Source organism: Ananas comosus, linkage group 6 (assembly GCF_001540865.1).
Source record: "Ananas comosus cultivar F153 linkage group 6, ASM154086v1, whole genome shotgun sequence".
NCBI classification, from domain to species: Eukaryota; Viridiplantae; Streptophyta; class Magnoliopsida; order Poales; family Bromeliaceae; genus Ananas; species Ananas comosus.
In genome coordinates, this window is record NC_033626.1 from 9,552,218 (window position 1) to 9,569,401 (window position 17,184).

Below are 17,184 nucleotides of genomic sequence, written 5' to 3' on the forward strand. Positions count from 1 at the left end.
GTTTCTAAGTAATTTTAATAGTATAAAGCGTGTCTAACGGAATATCTAGCCGAATCGGATGTTTTATCATCGAGCATAATTTGAAAATATGAAAGCCTTCGCACTTTGAAAAGTATACAAGCTGAACTCGATTATATGGTGTATGAATCATTCAAAATGTAGCCTTAAAATGCATCAGAAGAGAAACAGCGGACGCTTTTGAGCTCCACAACTGCTAAATAGTTCGCCTCAAAATTCGTACAAAAAGCTCCAAAAACGTTTCACAAACTGATGAGTTTGAATGATTAAATTTATTCAGTAACATTGTGATCCGTAGACAACCGTCGATAAAATACGTTGCCTAAATAAGTTTGTTGAGAGTCTGAAACATTTGTGAGTGCAGCAGTACTTATTTTTCATCATAGATCTTCGCACAAGTCGCTCGGTAAATTGGACGATACGACATTTTCTGGAACAATTCCACAATATAATGAAGCATGAATGCATGGTGTTTTGGAAACTGGTTGCAGAATAGGGTAGTACAAAATAAACTACTAGAGGATACATATGGAAAAATTCTAATTAGTACAATGTAGTGCTATAATACAGTTGCATAAATGCAACTCAAAAATAAGAACAAAATTTATATCTGAGAAACAACATCTTTCATCATCTCATGCCCTGCTACGTTCCAATGTTGCTCACCATCTATCCTTTACAACGGCAAATATACAATTTCTCTTGTCATATATCAATTGAAAAATAAAAATAAAAATAAAAATAAAAATAAAAATAAAACAAATAAAGCAAAGATGCAAACGAATACAAATTAGAAGGTCGGTCGTATGAGATAAATGTGTCCCGCCTGCACGAGCTCCCCCCTAAAAATTCGCCAAAGTCATTCACCAGAGTAAAATTTAGCAAACACGGCTCAACGTCGAGTCAGTCTTTCAGTGTTCATTTTTCAAAATTGAAATTCAACTTCCGTTCGAGACGGATAAAGTATAAATGCAAGGGGGGGAAAAAACAAGGAGAGACTTGTGTTCTGCAGCGCTTCACTTCTTCATTGTTAAAGACCCACATACTTTCAGTCTCTGCATAGAAAAGAGAGATTGTAACACGGAAGATCTTTGATGATTCGAAATAAGAGTCTGATAAACATTTCAAACATCGGAAGGAAAGGATAAATATACCCACACCTCTTGAACTTCCATGCTTTTATAGGCAGACCTCTAATTCAAAATTTTCGAAACCTGCGACCTCAAATTCATGTACTAGTATAATCTACACTTTCACCCAAAACAAAATTAGTTTCCAAACGGTTTCTCGCAGTGCGTCTAACATGTGTATCTCAGTGACCAAGGATTAAACCCCATTTTGAGCAAAGCGCTAACAAAGTCCTAATTTGTTCTGTTACTGCATGATGAAAGGTGTTTCATTATTCATATTTAAACACATGAAAGACAAGCAGCAAGAAAGCTCTTAGAAACTAACATTGTTCAATTGCACCATTTCATGAAATTTAAGAGGCTGATATAAAAAATTAATGAGTTTAGGGAATATGCCAGTAAAAACTTAGTTAAATGGGATTATCCATAGACATTAAAAGGAAAATTTAGATTAAAGTGATTTTTGAACTACGGAGATTACCAAATTGCTTCACAACTTTAAGTTGATCCTCTCAGACCATTTAAATATATCCGAATAAACTTGATCACCACCTAGGTCCTCTCCGGTGGCTCCTGCTGCCACTCGAATGATATCCTCAATCAAAGCAAAGTTGCCCATTATGTCGACATGGGCGCCACTCTGTGTCCCCCGGCCCTCCAAGAGATTAGCAGGGGGTGCATGATCATACTCCCTAATATATGTTTTGATGCCAGAAGGATTGAAGCGGGTTCTTCCCCGCCACGCTTTTGCACACATGAAGCCTGAACTTAGAACAGGCACAGTCTCATCCCCATTGACCAAGTAAACACCGCCTTGTAAACAGCTGCCGTCGTGTCCACCCTCCGCTGAGGTATCAATCTGAAAGGGAATGGAGCACTCGGTAGATGGGGATAACTTATAGACATATGATCTCTCAGTAAGGATGCCAACTCCATACATTGAGAATATCTCCATATCAGGGGCATTTGGTAACCTTGTGAGGAAAATGGGGAAAAAAAAAAAAGTGAGAAAAGAAACTTCAAATTTGTAAGCGTTTTCTCAGCATGCATTCTATGTTCACAAGCAGAGAGAACTCGTAGAATATGACAAAACAATCTGCTCATTAAGTCTAAAAAATTCAGATATAAAGGACAGATATTGCACTCTATTGTAAGACCTATTGAAAGACCACAGAGCATGCCAGTTTGCAACTATTTAGTCAGATGTAACCTTACATTCCATATGCTATAATACCTAGACAAGTTAGCATGTTGATCTACACTAAATGCCATGTAACTTAAAATGGAGTCCGGCTACTATACTCTTATGAGTACAATCGCCCTCGTACTCATAAGTTGTTTTCGATGATAGAGATTCCGAATCGACGATCCACACCGTTAAACGTTATTTAGAGCATTTAAAACATCTAGAAATCAAATTTTATAAATTTTCGACATCATTTACCTTATGATCAAAAGGTCACAAAATTGATAATTTTTAACGGCCGATATGAGATATTTGCTAGTTTAACGGTGTAAAAGAATCGAAATCGGTTGAATTTTTTATAGAAAATTCTATTCACTACATAGATTAAGATCAATAACTCCGATCTTAAATTGAAGGATCCGATCATTCATTTTTAAGATATCGTTCGATTTTGACCGTTCATTTTATACCTGCTTGATGAACTTTATTATGATTTCGAAAAATTAACAAATTTATTTTCTAGAAGTTTCAAATACTCTAGATCATATTTAACGGAGTGGATCGTCGATTTGGAAGCTCCAGTATTGAAAACAACTTATGAGTATGAAGGGCTCTATACTCATAAGAGTATAGTAGCTCTAGCCCTCAAAATGAATGCGTTGGCAAAATAGCTGCTGAAAAGGATAACATAGAGATTTTCCGCTCAACAAGCCGATAGGGATTTTGCAGTTGACAAGCTGACTTATCTTACAGACTGACCTTTTTCTCAATGAACACCTAGGAACCAGGGCAAATGCATGAGCACTAGTTAGGCATCCATTAGAAGGTTTCCAACAAGGACAGTCTTCGGATGTTGAAAATCAAGACCGCCATAGCCTGCAGTCTTGAGGTTTATTACAACCAATTTGAACCCCCAGATCCTAAAACAATTCAAAAATAACCTAAAAAGCCAAGCAATTTTCCCTTTTCTCCACTATTTCCTTTTCCTAAAATTTGATAGCCTAGGAAAATCATAAATCATACCATTTTTTAATTAATAATGTAGTAAGTTCTATATTAGATAACAATAGTATCAGAATCCATGCAAAGTATCAGAATCAAGTTTTATTCAAGAGGCAAAAGAAACTCCACAAAAGAAATTATGTTGCGAAAATTCAAACTAGATTAGTCGGGAGTATAAGTATAAACTCTCACTTTGTTTCTAGGGGATTTGACCAATATTTGTAGTGGTTATACTTTGGGTCATCCAGATTATCAGCAATACCATATGAGAAGTGAGCACTTCCACGCTGCATCATCTTCGGGGCAACAAAATGAAGAAGATCCAGAATGGAATCAGTTGTATACACTTTGTAATCAGCTACCGCTTTAATTCCGCCCCATCCCAATTCATGGTGCTCTGTCCAGACATCTCGGCATGATGCATTTGAATGAGCAAGATTGTTACCTTTGACAGCATCCTGAATGAGAGGGGGGGGAAAAAAGATTAGACAGAATAGTATGGTATTTGAAAAATTAATATAGCACATTTAAAGATATCAAGTATCTATTTGAAAAATTAATATAGCACATTTAAAGATATCAAGTATCAAATCAATGCCAATTTCTAAAAAGATATCTATTCTATTCAACAAATGTCTGCGAGTATACTTTCAGAACAACCATCATGTCCAAATAAAGGTATCCCAAGCCTCTCGGATCAGTTCTTTTATATGGTATGGACAAACAGTAGTTCTTAAGGCATGAAAGACAATTATAACATGTGAATATTCATATTATAAACAAACGAACAATCTTGCCAGGATCTCACCAAGTGTACCAAAAATCAACTTAAAAGACAAGCATCCCGCAGAAAGAGTTAGAAATTTATCACCAGTCCAATATAAATCAGATATGGTAGCTAACATCAATAAAACTAAAAATTCAAAGTGGTTATCAATAGAGTTGATTATGTGGATTAAGCTAGCAGCATTCCTAGAAAAAATCAATATGTCAACTCAGACTGACTTATCAGCATCAAACTCGGAAGATTGACACTTCTTTTCATAGACTTCAGAGCTATTTCAATGTGATACATCAAGTGACTTCAAAACATGGTGTAATAAAACCTAACAAAGCTTTTAACCTTATGTCCAGAAGTATCAAAATCTGTTATGTTTTTTAAATTAGGCTTAAAAATATTATCATAATAAATTATCTAGATTCTCGATAAGAATGTCCAGCTATATAATCATGTAACTCCTAACTAGCAACATCTATTTTTTGCTCATTTGATACAAAGCTGAGAGACCTTGAGAGGATACACATCCAAACCCACTATATCCTACAATATCATATTATACAGCATGGCATATAATGACAAAATTTAGTCTGAGCAGCTAGAAAAGAGAACGAGGGTAGAAAAACTAATGTACAATAAGTCTTCATATTGCAATTTTCTTTGAAATAAATAAAGTTAATACTTACCCGAAAATCAATGCGCTCTATCGTAGAGGCAGGTGCCTCTGCTACATCCTTCCCGAAAGAAATAATTCTTCCATAGTTAACTTTTTGCGAGTGAAAATCTGCCTTATCAGTGTCAACATCCTTAGAAACACGAGAGTCATTATTCTTTTGCTTCTTGGAGCTACAGACATAGCCCTCTTCTGGAGACCAATCTAGTCCACCCCATATAGTATCACCGCCTTTAGGAATCATTGACATAGTAGAGTCCCATGTACGAGTCATACGCATGACATGTCGCAATGTCTGAAGACCAAGAAAGTCTGAATCTAACACCCCAGGTGCAATAGCCCTATACATGGAGAGAAAATGATGATACTTTCTTCTTTTCCACCAAACTAACATACCAAACTTTTACTGGAAAGAGCAACAAACAATTAGAAGAAAGACTCGTCACTAGACAAATGACGTTACCCAAGTAGATGAGAAGAAACAAATATGTTTTAACACCACTTAACTAATTTAACGCCACTTAAACAAGCTTTACAACACACATCTTACAGGGGGGAAACACGTATAATCTCTTGAAAAGAGGTGAGTACTCGTACTTTTTAAATAAGAGAGAATAAACAAAATGTTGTACATGCTAAGGTCCAAACTTGCTGTTCATGTCAACCATGGACATTGGTACTTGACGTTGAGAAGATTCAGTCAGAAGTAAGAAAAATCCAACCAGACTAATTGCTGACTGAGCAAAAGCAAGTACAAGGACTTGCCATATGAGCACAAAATGTCAAATGGCTGGAAGCGACATGCAAACTAGGAGAACCTCTATGAGGATTCTCATACAAGCCAAAGAACAGAGATATTGTTCTCATTTAGGAGGCAACCTTCATCGCTGTGACGACAAGCCAACAAGCTAAAATATAATCTAGTGCAAAGAATACATCTTTCAAGTCCAATAAAATGATGAATTTAAGGCACCTTCAGATACAAGTAACTAATAGTATGTTAACGATAGAAACATTTCATTAGGAAAGGTTAAGCTGAAAGGAAAAATTTGACGCTGTGTCCACATTAACTTTCCTCATGTTACTAGTTATCCACCGGAAGTAGGAAAAAAGAAAAATAGAACTGCTGAAGATGCAGAAGTGACGCGACGTAGTAATATATTGTCAAGGCAACGATTATAACTAGTAATCTTGTTGTTCCAAATATTCATATAAGATTTTGTTTTTAGCTGGAAATAAATAACTACATAAGGCTAATATAGAATGTCATTTAGTATAGCCATCCCTAAGTGTACCATTCACCACGTACCAGTACATATTAGTGCAGAAATTGTATATTTTAAAGCTACAATTTACATAACATTTACTATATGATATATTTGATCCTTCAAGACAGAAAAGATAAACGTGAGCAGAAAGGAAAAAAAGAAAACTTGTGTTACCCTCTAGGAGAGCGTACCTATAATTAAATGGACGATACATCAAGAACATTCGAGAAAAAGGATACTTTCTATATTCACTAAAACAATCCACCTTCAGAAGATTATCAATAATAAATCAGCAGCCAGAACAATCTTCCTATCTTCAGTAGTCGCATTAGCAAATAGACAAATAGGCCAAAACCTTTTTTTTCTCCCTTTCTATGCAAGGACCAAAGTATTTACATTTCCATTTAGAGAAATCGCCAAACAACTTATTAAACAGAATAGAAACGAACTTGAATTCTTGCAGTTTTTCATTGAATCGCCTCTTTATTGGGTAGTCTACATTTGCTTCATTCTGTTTTTTATGCGGTACTAGGGGTGTAAAACGGGTCGGGTGGCCCATGGGCCGGCCCGGCAGATCTAGCTGGCCCGCAGGCATACCGGGCACGGCCTGCAACCACAGGGTAGGATTCAACCCGGTGCGGCCCAAACCATTTAGGACCGGGCCTAAGGGCTGGCCCAGCCTGTTTATTCTTTTTTTTACTTATTTTTTCTATTGTTTTTAGTTTTTTAAATTTATTCTTTCAAATATCAATTTAAAATAATCAAGTATTAATTTAAAATAATCAAATTTTAAATATTTATTTAATAAAAAATATATATTTTTTATAAAATTAATAGTAATTTTTTTAAAATAAAATTTAAATATAAAAATTGTAAAAAGGGTCAGCCAGAGGGCCGGCACAGCCCGTGCAGTTCGAGCTGTTGACCGTGCTAGGCCACGGTCCAATGCCCGACCCGGATTTGAATCCAAGCTGGGTGGGGCCACCTTGTGGCCCGGATTGGCCCGAAAAATTCTAGGCCTTGCCAGCCAGCACGGCCCAGATTACACCCATATGCGATACCCAATGCTATGTTATGGTCACACTCAATGCTACCTATAATTAACTTATTTGATACCATCTAACTTAATTCTGTAACCAAATTCCTACTATATCTAGATAACAGCAGTCAAAGCAGAATATTAGCCTTGATGAATAATGCATTAAACTGAAGATAGATTTCAAGAGAATTGGTATTCCTTAATTATAAGTGTCAAACAGAAGTAGATATTTAGCTATATGCTCAATTAGTGAAATTCCAATGTTAATCAAGATAGCAATGCTAGTATAGAGATAATAAAGTGTTTTGAAGTATCACACATCATAGACTAACATTTAAGTTACAAAGCTATGATTTGTACCTTAGGTTACCGTTTGGTTCGAGAACAAGTTATTTTTGTTTATTCTTGGGATAGGTATAACTTCTGGGATAGGTAGAAATTAATTCAATTTTGTGTTTGGACGAGAATCGAGATATTTAGAGGAATAAGAAAAATTATGTTTGGTTGATTGGGTTGGAATAGTAGGGATAAGAGTAATTATGATTGAAAATAAAATTAATTTATCTAAATAATAAGCATCTAGGTATTAGTAAGATAATATTTTAATAAGTTAATAAATAAATTAATCAAAATTACTTTATAAATTAATTAAAATTACTATATAAGATGACAAAGATGACATTAATTAGCAAATAACTATAAAAAATAAGCCAATATGTTAATATTAATTAATTATTTAATCATTTATATTTTTAGTTAATATATTAATTATATAAATTAAAATACTAATTATTTAAATAATATAAATATTAGTAAATAATTGAATATATGGCTAACTATTTAATTAGATAAATAATAATAAATTATAAATAAATTATTATTTAAATATTTATTAATCTAATAAGTTAAATAATTAATTAGTTAATTACAAAAAAAATTAATTTCATTAATTAATTATAATTTATAATTATTTATAACTTAATTAGTAAAGGAATAAGGTAGAGAATAGCTTGTTCCACCCAATAGGTGGAACTATCTTCCCTCTTAACGGGTTATTCCGGAATAACCCATTAAGAGGAGAATAGTAGTTCTTGGCAATTTTTAACACCGTTTGGAAGAATAAGAGGAATAAATTCCTTATTCTTCCTTTATTCTTTGAACCAAACATAGCTGTCATTTGGTTGCAAGGAAAACATTTTTGGAAAGTTTTTTCCTAATTTCAAGGAAAATTAGTGTTTTCGTTTTCCGAATTATTTTTTAGGAAAACGAAAATACTAGTTTTCCATAAAACTTCGAAAAAAACTTTCCAAATAAGCTAGTTTCCCTTGGAACCAAACAGGCAAAAAACTGGAAAAAAGATTTTTCATAGAAAACTTTTTTCTTGAAAACCTTTTTCCATACTTTTCGGAGGAACCAAACAGCCCCTAATAGTTTCACGGAAACATAAGGATATCAACTAGAGCAAAAGGATAAGTACTTAGGATCGCATATACCCAAGCATTTTTACAATTATTACCTAGCAACAGCAACATCTTTGGCTTCAGCCGAGAAAAGACCAGCAACAGCCTTTGGAACACCTAAGAAGGGGCCACCAATATTCATTACAGCTTTGATATGTTTTGAACACCAGTTTGGACCGCCGCCGCCACCCGTAGGAGCAGGTGCTTCAACCCATTTCATAAAATGCAAAAAGTACAAAACTCCCATGGAATGCGGGATAACCACCACTTTATTGCCACCATTTGTTGATACCATGAGTTCTATGTTACTCTTTATTCTGCTTAGGGTCTGATCACGGACCTGTTTGCATTTGCTCGTGCAAGCACATGACGTATGTCAAAAACCTTGGGAAGGAATTAATAAACTGCTACAAAAGGAGAATGCATACAAATGGAGAATGCAAAACTGAGCAAGAAAATACACTTAAAGGAGAAAATTAGGTGGTGTTTGGGTGCAAGTATTTGCAATAACACTGCAATTATAAGTACATGCAAATCCACAACCACCATTTGGTTTCATGCATTTGAATCCAACTGCTGCAATTGGAACTGCACAAAGAGGTTCAAATGCAGCATTTGAAACAATGCCAAAATTGGCCACATTTCCAACTGCAACAGTTAGAGAGAGTGACATTAAACAAAGTAAGCTTATCTCCCTAATAATCTTCCAAACATAAAATGATTTTTTTATATATAGAAGGTAATCTCACCATACCATATATAAAGTGATAAAATTTTGTAAATGCATTTGTCAACCATACATAACCAAACAAAATATTTATAGTTGCTGCACTTTCTATTGCATCCAACCAAACAAGATGTATAATTATAATAGTTGCATTGTCAAGAGCATGCATTTTGAACTACACCGCACTGACAATTACTTCCAACCAAACAACCCCTTAGATGTGACTGAACGAAATGAAAGGGTACCAATCAGGTATTTAGAAAGTTCAAGCTACCTCAGTGTTTTGAAAAGATAATCTCCAGTCATATGCAGCCATATACATTGTCTTCTCTTCATATCCAATGCGAGCCAAATTAGCAATCAGCACTGCCCAGACAAAGTATCCTGGAGCAAAATAATCTGCCGCAACAAGCCCTGTAACAGGCCTAACTCTTATACCTGGAGGATCCAGCCCAGTTTCATTGTCCAAAGACATATGTTCAACCCAGCATAGAGGTCTGAGGAAGATTCATGAACAACAAACGTTATAATTGATACCGATAAGATGTCTAGCAAGTTGAATTATGCAAAAGGTCGTCAGAGCAACAACTAATGTTCCTTTTAGATATAGAACAGATTCAGACAAAAGACTACCTAGACAAGACATCTAATAGTACATGCAATAGACCCGGGTACTTAAAAATTGAAGAAAATAGCAATTTAGCTGGCAAAGATTCATCAGCAGGAATGTAATAATTTACTCAACAATGCCATGAAAAGTCAATTAAATGAATAAATTGCTATATGTGATGATTGCTATATCATTGTTCGGATCTCCCTTCAACACCATTAGCTTGTCACTAAAATCTAGATCAACACCCTCAATCCTAGCCACTCATTCCAAACAAAGGTCTAGAAAAAGAAAAGAGAAGACACTTCATACCATTTTCCTTGACTCTTGAATAACGGAAGCAAGGCTTCGACAGCCCATGTCGGTCTGCACAGGGTGAAACACACTGTGTCGATAGGCCACTCTTAAATAAATCCAGATATATCTGATTAATCCACCTTACTTTTTTTTTTGCTTCTTATGTGAAATGAGACAAAGTGCTTCTTAAAGCCTAATTCTCAACTCTCCGTTGAAGAACAGCCTAAAATATACAGCACGCGACAGCATGGATGCATGCTTCACCACGTGCCACAGCACGTACATGCTGACATATGACCTACATGCCTACATAGCACTGCATGGCAGACCTTGTGGAGAAAGATAACAACTAAATAAATTTGTCTTCTTCTCTAACAACTGAACTTGAATGGAAATGAAACTCAACCTCATATAAGACAAAATGAAAAAGATAAAGGTTATATTGTAATTTTTTTTTTTTTTACTGCCCCAAGTCAGAAGAACTATTTTCTGGTTCATGCAGTTACTGAAGAGATATACGTAAACGCTAGATCCAGTCCCTATTAACTTTAGTGAAGCATCCATTTACGTATAACACATGTCACTTTGTGCACTTTTGATGAAGAAAAGTTTTGTTCAAGGGGGCACAATAGAAATTTTGAGAACATTAAGCTTGCTCATTACTATTACTAGCATTAGGAGAATAAGTAATCAAGCTATAACATTAAGATACCAACATTAAAAACAAATAGACAAGAACAAAGCCCTATCAAGTTTTGAACGACACGCAATTCACAGAGTCACATCCCAAAAGTAGCTAACTTTTTCACAATTGGCTAAACTACCTGTTTTCTAATTCTACTATAACAATCAAGTTACCACAAAATCCCAAGCTAACATAGCAAACTATAAACACCACTTATGAGGAAATCTCCAGCAAAGTAATTTCCAGATTCGTGTATACTTCCTCCTTCGTAGTTCTACAAATTTCAGTCCCCACTCCCCGGAAATCCCAATCATCACTAATACAAACTCAATCACAAAGGAAATAGGGTTGAACAGAGAGGACAGATATATACCTCTTGTATACCTCTCCGAAGGTTCCGCCCCAAAGGCGCTTTCGGAATAGGCCATCGGCGCACTGGTGGCCCTCCCAGAGCTCGAGCCCCCCGGTGACGATGCCGGGGACGAACACCACCGGGTGCTTCGCCTTGAGCCCCTCCTTTTGGAGCTTCACCCCGGGGGGGTCCGGTAACGGCCCGGTGATCGCCTCGGTCACGTACTGCGGGAACGACGCGGGCATGGCGTTGTAGAGGAAGAGGAGAAGCCACCACACGGAGCAGATGCACCCGATCAACCAACAGCAGCTATCCACGCACGACCACCTCTGCCCCTTCGTCGCCTTCGCCCTCGCCCTCTCCTTCTCCTTCGAGGGCTCGGCGACCTCCGCCCTCGCCGGAGACTGCGGCGCCGCCGGCGGAGGCGGGGGTGCCTGCTTCTCGGCGGAGTCGGAGGGCTTCCTCCGCCGCAGCATCGACATCGCCGCCGCTCGGAAGGTGGGGGGCCGCGGCGGAACCCTAGCGCTCACCGAGTGTTTCGAAACCCTAACCCTAACCCTAGGGAGAAGGAGGAGGAGGGAGACGGGAAGAGGCCGCGCTGGTTTCGCGGAACTCCGGTTCCGTCGGGAGCTTGAGAGAGAGAGAGAGAGAGAGAGGGGGGGAGGGGAGGAAAAAAAATATATCAGAGAAAGAGGGGGGGAAGTGAAAGTATCGACGTGTCGTCGTCGTCGGACACGTGGCAGGAATCTAGAGGCTTCTGATCGGAATCTGGTGGGGCCAGCTGTGAGCCGACGATCAGGATCAGCTGTAACGTGCCAACCAGCGCTCTCATTCGAACGGCAGTGTTGACTACCGAACCAACGTGGGAAACCGTGGACCGGGTCTATAGACCGGGTTCTCCAAAAACACAAAACTAATGCGCAAATAGTAATGTTGGTCCCCAAACTACAAGCCGAGTGATGCTTTCCTCCTTCAATTTTAATTTATTATAATTTTTAGGTAAAATTTTCTAGATTGTTATTATGCAATGCAATTTAGTTACCTAAACAATAATACGTTATTGATGTGATAATGATATAGGAATATTATAGTTTATGATATGAAAATAATAAAAATGTCACACTGCTGCTATATCAGTAATGTATCATTATTATAACAATAAAATTGTATGGTATGATTCAATTACAACAATATATAAGTTCGAATCACAAACTATAGCAAATTAAAGTTCTAGAATTAAAATGTCATGTGTTTTATAGTTTAAGGACAAAAGGTGCAATTTACCCAAATAATAACACCAAATTAAGTAGCAACAAATGGGAGATGATTTTAGCGGATCTAAAATTATTAGTAATGAGCACATTTCCTTGGATTTAATCAAACTAAATTGATTGATTTGACAAAACTGATTTGCTTCTAACAAACTCAAATAGGTATACCCCACTTCAGGGCATATCAGTAGCATTACTCTATGGTTATTTGGATAATAACACTTTTGGTCCTCAAATTATGAGACGCATGATATTTGATCCTCAAATTTTAATTTCTTATAATTTTTTACTCGAATTTTTTGAATTATTTAGATTAAGTTCCACAATCCAATTTAGATTGGCCAAATATTAATAAATGGCTAAATTACAGAAAACCCTCTGCTAAAATCTGATTTTTCACTTTTCCCTTCCTGTCATTTAAAAATCTATACTTTGTTCTCTTATAAAATGAAAAATGTTTACTTTACTCCCTACCATTAGTGATCCGTTAGAGTTCCGTTATAAAATATTTTTTTATATCGAAAATACTCTCCGCCCTCTCTACTGTTGCTTCGCCCTCCAACGCCTTGCCGCCTTGCCCTCACCTACATCTCCGTCCGCGCCTATAATGTAGTGTTCTAGAGTTTTGGATAGGATTGGCTTCAGTGTTAGTGACTGGTCGACACATCTGAAGAGTGTCGGACTGAGTCGGAGTCGTTTCTACGTGAAATGGGTGCAAAAATGGACTCAGCGCACTCAAATAGGCAAAACTGAAGTTTTGCCAGTTTAGGGCGCCCAGAACTTGGTTTAGGGCGCCCAGATCTTGAGTGCTGATTTGAGCAAAATTGGAAGCCAATTCGGATCCTATTCTGGGCGCCCAGAAGTGGGTCCAGAAGTTTACTTTGGAAATATCGCTGGCGTTGACACGTGTTTGTGGTAGGTGAGGTCCGCCGGATCAAGATAAGGGTGCAGCACACCGTGGGCGGAGGAACTGAAGAGGGCTGTTTGTGCAGGCTGGAAGTTCTGGGCGCCCAGAACTTGATTTAGGGCGCCCAGAACTTGCTTTTTCTGCAGCAGTGTAGGTTTGTATCTAATGTTCCTAAGGCTTATATGACCATTTAATAACCCTATAAATAGGTGGGAGACGCCCCTGGTAAGCTCTTTTCCTCTCTTTCTCACAGGGAAACTTACAATTGCATTCCAACCCCTCCAAATCACTCAAATTGCATCAAAAGTCCACAACTTCAACTTGAGGAGTGCTGATTCTGCAGTTTTCCAGCGACGACCTTCAGTGCTTTAGCTCGTGTGCGACGTAGGAAAGCCGGATTGCGGTGAAACTTGGTTTGTTGGATTCTAGACTTCAAGAGGAATCCACGAAATCCAATATTGCAGATTTTGGTGAAGGTTAGCTTGGTCGAACTCAAATTCTTCTCTACTGCTGTTGTTTTGGGCAGATTTCTTTGATGCTATCTTTGGAGGCAGGGGGATTTTGGATCTGAGATTAATACTCCATCATTATTCATTGGATTTGAAACTTGCCTCACTTGAATTAGAGATTATTAGGTGAGTTTTGACATTGGAGTTGAGACAAATTAAGCTTAAGTGCTGAAATTTGGTGAATTGATGGATTTTGATGGATTTTGGGTGTAGATCCTTCGAGTAGCTTTGTTGCTAGTTGTGGGTGATCTCGGCTGAGGCTTCCAGCAATTCGTGACCTTCTTGCTGCCAGAAAATTGCACTAAAGGTGGGTGTTTCATCGGTTTCGCTCCATAAGTGCTTGTAGTCGACATGTATGATTTCGGTTCTTGTATATCATGTTGTAGCTCAAATTCATTGATTGTAACATGTATGAAATCTGAATTGGGAGCATGACTATTAATTAGATGAATATACATGTTGGATTTGGAACTTGACTTAGGAGAAAACCAGCGATTCGACCTGTCATATGATTCTACTACCTGATTTAGCTCTAGGAGCCGTGGTTTGATTGTATCACTGCTGTTTCAGCGCGGTGGATATCCGGGGTAGTTTAGAATGTATTTACGCTCGTGCTGGGATGCCGAGCTTATTTTTACAGCAGAGTCTAGGCTGTTTCAGATTGTCGGGTGCCGTCGGGGTGGACGGTGGACCCAGATTTCTGTTTTTGGTCTCAGATTGTGCCGAGGGCACGTGGTTTGGTTTTTAGACCTGTTTTGACCCTAGCTACTTGACTTTGGCTTGTTAGAGCCTGATTGAGCTCGACAGAGATACGCTGCATACTCGGTTGGTAGCTCCCACGAGTGCCACTCCGGAGATGGGCGCTGTACTTTTGCGTTGGTATCGTTCGTGCAGGTTGGACTTGCTCTCCACAGACTGGTTAGTGTGGAGGTAGCTGTATAGTCGCAACCGGGCGGGACGGGTGTGTTCACAGTCCCATGGACGGGTAGGATTACAGTCCTTATTTGAGATTGGGTCTGAGTTGACACTGTTCTACAGATGGTTAGATTTAGAACATGATAGTATAGTGGCATATAGCTGTAGATTTGTTCCAACTTTCTTTACTATTCCTGCTATCCCTGTAGACTTAGTAGGTGGACTGATGAGTTTGAGGGCGGTACCCACTAAGGACTACTTGTTTTTACAGTAGTTCTCACGCCCAGTTGTTACCACTGTTTTTGTAGAGCCGTCGCCTTCGGCTGCTGCTGTTGCTGATCTTGATCGTGGCAAGGGCATCGCGAGTTAGAGCCCTTCCAGTCGAGTCACAGAGCTAGAGGAGCACCAGCTACAGATAGTTGTAGTTTTTAGGTCTTTACATATAGTTGTTGTTTCTTGCTAGAGCGAGTATTTGTATACCTTGGATGACATGTATGTATTGAACCACAGTTTTTTTATATGGTTTATTTTTCTAGCTGCTCTATACTACTGTTTGTAGTATTGTACAATTACAGGTACTTCTACTTTTTCGCTTCGTATACAAAAAAAATATCTATGCATACGGCAGGTCTGTTAGCGAGCCCGGGGGAACGGGTAATCCGGGGCGTGACACATAAACACCCTCTTTACCCTCCTCCGCCGCCTCGCCTTCACCCTCGTTACCTTTGCCCACCTCTCCATCCACATCCACATCGATTTCCTCCCTACTGTCGCCAAAATAGAGAGGCGACGAGGGTACAGAAGAAGAAAATGAGCAAATGGAGAAGAAAATAGAGAGGAACTTCGGCCGATCGAGGCGGCGGAAAAGCAAGATGAGAGAGAAGACGAAAAAGGTGAGGGGCAAAATGATCATTTTGTCATCACAGTTCACACCGTACCCCCTGTAAACATTTTTCATTTTATAAGGAGCCAAGGTGTAGATTTTTAAATGACAAGAGGGGAAGTGAAAAATCGAATTTTGACATAAGAGTTTTACGTAATTTAGCCTTAATAAATTGTTGATGTAAAAATGATATAGCATCTTAATTATTATTGCATTATCAATCACAACACTTCATATCACTTGTATATTAATAATTTGTCAATATTTAGCCAATTAAATAAGATTATAAAACTTAATTGTAATTGTTGTCGCATTTTTATTTTTATTATTAAATGTGAATTTTAATTTTTATAACCCTCGCATGAAGATGACATAATCTATACTCTAACATTTATGGTTACAAAATGCATTCACTTAACTTGCATTCATTCGTACAACCATGAGATCTAACGTGTATATTTAGTGCTCCTGCCGTTCTCTTCCACTCCTATAACTCTTCACCATTTAACTCTTGTAACTTTCACATTTATTTAGAAAGTTAATATCATATAACTTCTAATTCTATGAGCCTACATATATAGTGTGCATTTCGTTCTTTGAAACGATGAAAAAAACAATAAGTTATTTCTATTCTTGTGAGAGAGAGAAGGCCAAAGAAACGTGTTTTTTTTTGTGGAATTTTGGGCTCATCTACTTGTGTAAAGTTGATATATGAAACCACACAACGAGTGTCGAATCATTGTATCCCGAAGGGAACAAGTCAGTGCTCTACTGCATCGGTTCAAAGGCTTTGCCAAACGCAGAGAGTTTAAATCTCCTTAAAGAGAGCGAGATTTTCGTGTCTCAGTTTGATCAACTCGTTTATACTTTTTATATTATTTTGTAGTTAATTTTTATTTTTTGAATATATACACCAACAGTAATAGTTTAAAACTAGTGTAGAGATCCGCGCGATGCGGCGGGTAGATAATAGAAATAAAATTTTAAATTTTTTTTGAGATAAAAAATTGTAGTGAAAATTAAAATTTTAAAATGTACATGTGTCCATGGTGGCGAGGGGCGGCGAGGCGACATTTGACGCGGTCGAGAAGGAAGCGGGCGACGCCAACGTCGAGGTCGGAGGAGGAGGGCGGCGGCGGCGGAGGCGAAGAGGTAAAGGAAGAAGGCGATGTTGCATGCGGCGGTGGCAGACGCAAGATGGGAGGTTTGAGAAAGAGAGCGGCGGGAAGTTGAGGGGACGCGGGATGGGAGGAGAGAGAGAGAGGATGAAAGCAAAATTATAGGATCAAAATATTTAGGAGTTACTATATATGTAACTTGAAATAATTTTAAAAATGAATGAGATTTAAAAAATATAAATAATAGAATTAATGTTACAGTTACTCAATAAGATATAGTTTTAGAAAGAAAGTTGGTGGGTCATTAAATAGTAACAAATAATAAATTAATTTGTAAAATATAATGAGAAAAAATA

At 37.7% G+C, this 17,184-nt stretch overlaps 1 protein-coding gene across 2 annotated transcripts; it reads right to left on the reverse strand.

Annotated features, from left to right (window-relative positions):
* LOC109711745 (phospholipid:diacylglycerol acyltransferase 1-like) lies at nt 517-11,881 on the reverse strand. Of its 2 annotated transcripts, XR_002216675.1 has the most exons (8): nt 11,247-11,881; nt 9,556-9,778; nt 8,611-8,894; nt 4,801-5,128; nt 3,529-3,794; nt 1,630-2,122; nt 1,179-1,263; nt 517-1,073 (listed from the first exon to the last, which is right to left on the reverse strand). XR_002216675.1 is itself a non-coding variant. In XM_020234944.1 (7 exons), the coding sequence occupies exons 1-6, from the start codon at nt 11,705-11,707 to the stop codon at nt 1,639-1,641; spliced, it is 2,046 nt and encodes a 681-aa protein (XP_020090533.1). In that variant the 5' UTR covers nt 11,708-11,881; the 3' UTR covers nt 517-1,073; nt 1,630-1,638. The 2 variants fall into 2 exon arrangements, 1 of the variants encoding a protein (XP_020090533.1); XM_020234944.1 differs by lacking the exon at nt 1,179-1,263.